At 27.3% G+C, this 3,579-nt stretch overlaps 1 protein-coding gene across 2 annotated transcripts in view; it reads left to right on the top strand.

Annotated features, from left to right (window-relative positions):
• LOC108693311 (plastin-2) overlaps positions 1-3,579 on the top strand; it is a 28,210-nt gene that overhangs the window by 21,849 nt on the left and 2,782 nt on the right. The window contains exons 1-2 of one of the 2 annotated variants that reach the window (XM_018202195.1): positions 1,003-1,086; positions 3,061-3,491. In XM_018202195.1, coding sequence (XP_018057684.1) covers positions 1,012-1,086; positions 3,061-3,491 — 506 coding nt within the window. In that variant the 5' untranslated portion in view covers positions 1,003-1,011. Of the gene's footprint in view, positions 1-1,002; positions 1,087-3,060; positions 3,492-3,579 lie in introns of those variants that run through there. The other variant, XM_018202204.1, reaches the window with a different exon arrangement.

Raw genomic sequence — 3,579 nt, forward strand, 5'->3', positions numbered from 1 at the left:
AAACTAGATAACGTATCTACTTTTTGCCATAAAGTATCACTAGAATTATTATCGCTATACCATAAAAACATTTATATATATTTTTCGTGATTTTTATAGCATTTTTAGTATCACAGAATTTGCATTAAATCAAACGTATATAAAGTTGGATTTTTTGAATGATCCAATCGTATATTTTGTAAATATTTCTCAACATTTATTCTATTATCGATGTTAAAACACGATAAAATTTGGTTATTTATGTTACTAACGTATTATAGTTATGCGCTGAGAGAGAGAGAGAGAGAGAGAGAGAGAGAGAGAGAGAAAAAAAATTTATCAGATGCTTAATCAGAAACCGTGAAACTCGCCTCAAGGAACTTGCATCTTTCATAATGAATGATATTTGATTTGATTAGACAAAATGAGAGCGATAAAAAATTATTCTTTTCAACACTTTTTATAATATTGTTTTATATTTATATGTGAATTTTTCTTGTTTTATTATTTAATAATTAATTATTAAAAATTAATTATTAAAAAGTATATTATAGTTGTAATATAGAACTTTGTTACTCTCTTCAGCTTATGTATAATTATAATAGTGTATTATAATATACTTTAATACAAATCTTTTATTACAAATAAAAGATTAATAAGACTCATAAATTTAAAAAAAAAAATTAGGAAGAAGAGCTAATATGAAAGTCAAATACAATTTTCAATGTGTAAAATAAAATGACTTACACAATACTCTCTTGCAAAAGTTTTTTATTTTGAGGTATATATGAGATATATTTTATTTCAAATTGCTAGATTGATTATGATAAGATCATGATAACATTTTTTTATGTTATTATGTTATCAAAACTGATTGATTCTGGGGATATTCTATTCGATTTTTTTACTTATGTTCCACTTCGTTGCGCGATCGATAAAACTGATAAATCCTCGATGACAGTTTCAGTATATTCTAGTCTGTCGTAACAGTTTGATCCTTTTTCTACGGAACAAAACCTGTTTTTTTTCAACATGGAAATTTGTGAGATGAAAAGATGGGACGTCGTGCTGGAATATTTTAAGGATTTCCGAGAGCTATTTAAGTTAGTGAGTGCACTCAGCTTCCATTTTCTTTAATTTCTTTAGTTAAGATTCTAACGTGTCTCCGATAAATTTCATGTGATAAACGTTCAAAGAGAAATGGATGGAAAGAATGATAATTTTAAAACTTTTTTTTTCCAATATAATTTTTTTGTTAGATCAATCTTGTAAATGAAAAAGAAGCGACATCAGAGACTTAGATGTTCTGCATATATTACGAAAAACATAAAATATTAATTAACTTAAAATATTAATTAACGGTACGTACAGCTTTCGGAGCATTTCTCATAAAGAACTGCCAAGTAATTCCGAATGCAAGTCCATCATCTTCTCAGAAATATACCGTTTACATTTATGTCGTTACCGTATGCTCATTGTTCTTGCATAAAAATTATGATGTCTGCGAATGATGCATAGATATGTTTGCGGATTTTCTAGTGGAATTTTTTCACGGCCTGAATTACTTTCGCGCTAAACCTTGTGACTTTACGAGAATTACATTTCTTGTGTAATTCTTTTCTTGGATGGGATTTTAACAGTAGATGTATAATTATGCGAAAACCAATTAAAATAATCTTGCAAATTGTTTATTTTGTATTATTCGTTATGATTAAATTTAAATTAATTTAAACAACAGAAAAAGAATAAATGTGCTTGTCAATTTATAAATTAATATTTGAGTATAATTTATAAATTAAAATCTTAAATTATATAACGTTTATTTTATATTTCTTTTTCTTATAATATAAAAAAAAATTAATGAATTTAACTATATTTACTATATTAAAAAACTCTCTGAAATCGGCAAGACATTCACATTCATTTCATTCTAGGATAAAACCACTAATTGTGAGTCACTCTTTCAAAAAAAATTTATATTTTTATTCAGAACAATATCAAACAATTAATAAAATATTTAATAATCATGATTAATTATAAAGATTACATTATGGATGATTTTATTCCATTTCGTTGCCATTTTATATGTTTTAATTTGGATTAAATAGAGTAATGACAATTATCCATAATTAGACCTCGTATATTAATTGCGGATTCATCAAATCAAATGCTTTATCCTTTTTGGTGACATTATTATTACATCCCATAAGGATAATAAAAATAATTTGCGCATGCATATCGTAATATATATAACGAAATTATAATTGATGATTCACATCTAGTTCTTGGATCTAATTGTGAATAATGATGCATGTTTAACACATTCAAGTTTTTATTTAAAATTAATAACAATTAAAAATCAATGATAATTTTAAAAAATTGATGAAAATTAAACATTTAGCAATAAAAAAAGAGTTAAATTATGAATAGTACACAATAGAACACTTTTTGCATAGATATGTACATTTTATATTCTATTTTCATACTTAAAGCAAATAAATCTTTTCGGAATGGCACCACTTGTAAGATTTGATAAGTTTTTAAACACTTTTATAATAAATTTACGCAATAAAAGCATCATTATAACACAGTGATTATCCCTTAGTATTCGCTTTATGAAATTTGTTGATGTTTGATACGAGTTTTTAACTTAATTAATAAATTAATTATATTTTATTATCTATATATATACACAATATCCTCTTTTGTAATAAATATCTATCTTCTCTTTTCTGCGTGACAGAAAGTCACTGTGAAATCATCATTGTGAAAAAATTACTGTCATATTGCACAATGTTATCAAGAATGGTATTGCTGCAAGTTTGATTTTATCAGACATTATCTAATATTTTTTATCATCACTCAGCAGTAGCTGTACGAAAAATTAGTATAAATGAAGATAAAAGAAAAAGTTTTGTTTCTCTTGTAAATCACATTGATATCAATACAATTGATCAATGCAAAGAAAATTTCTTAATTAAATTTAAAAGGAAATGTTTTGTATGATTTCTAAAATGTCTTTCATGATACAATTTTATCGAATTTTCAATAAAAGGACTAATGATTTCTTTTCTCGGATAGATTGACGCGAATGGAGACGGTTTTATCGACGTTACCGAGTTGCGAAACGCTTTGGATGTTTGCGGTTTCAAAATGCCAGGTTACAAAGTGCGTCAGATGATCGAGGAATACGATGATAAGCAGCGGTTGGAACACAAAGGTCGGCTCTCCTTCGAGGAGTTCGAAAAGCTCTGCAAGGAACTCAAAGCCAATGAATTGGGTTCCACGTTCAAACAAGTCGTGTCGAAAAAGGAGAACCTTGAGACTTTGGGTGGAATTTCCGAAGCATCCAGTGAAGGAACTACGCATTCTGTCAGGCTCGAGGAACAACTAGCATTCAGCGATTGGATAAACACTAATTTGTCGCATGATCCCGACTTGAAGCACCTGCTGCTTATCGATCCTGAAGGAAAGACGCTCTACGACAAGGTTAAGGATGGAATATTACTCTGGTGTGTACAATGTATTATTATTATCCAGTGCTACATTATCTCTCTCTTTTTGTCATTTTATTTCTATAATATAAATTTTTAAATATAT

The sequence above is a fragment of the Atta colombica genome, unplaced genomic scaffold (assembly GCF_001594045.1).
Source record: "Atta colombica isolate Treedump-2 unplaced genomic scaffold, Acol1.0 scaffold109, whole genome shotgun sequence".
Classification (NCBI taxonomy): domain Eukaryota; kingdom Metazoa; phylum Arthropoda; class Insecta; order Hymenoptera; family Formicidae; genus Atta; species Atta colombica.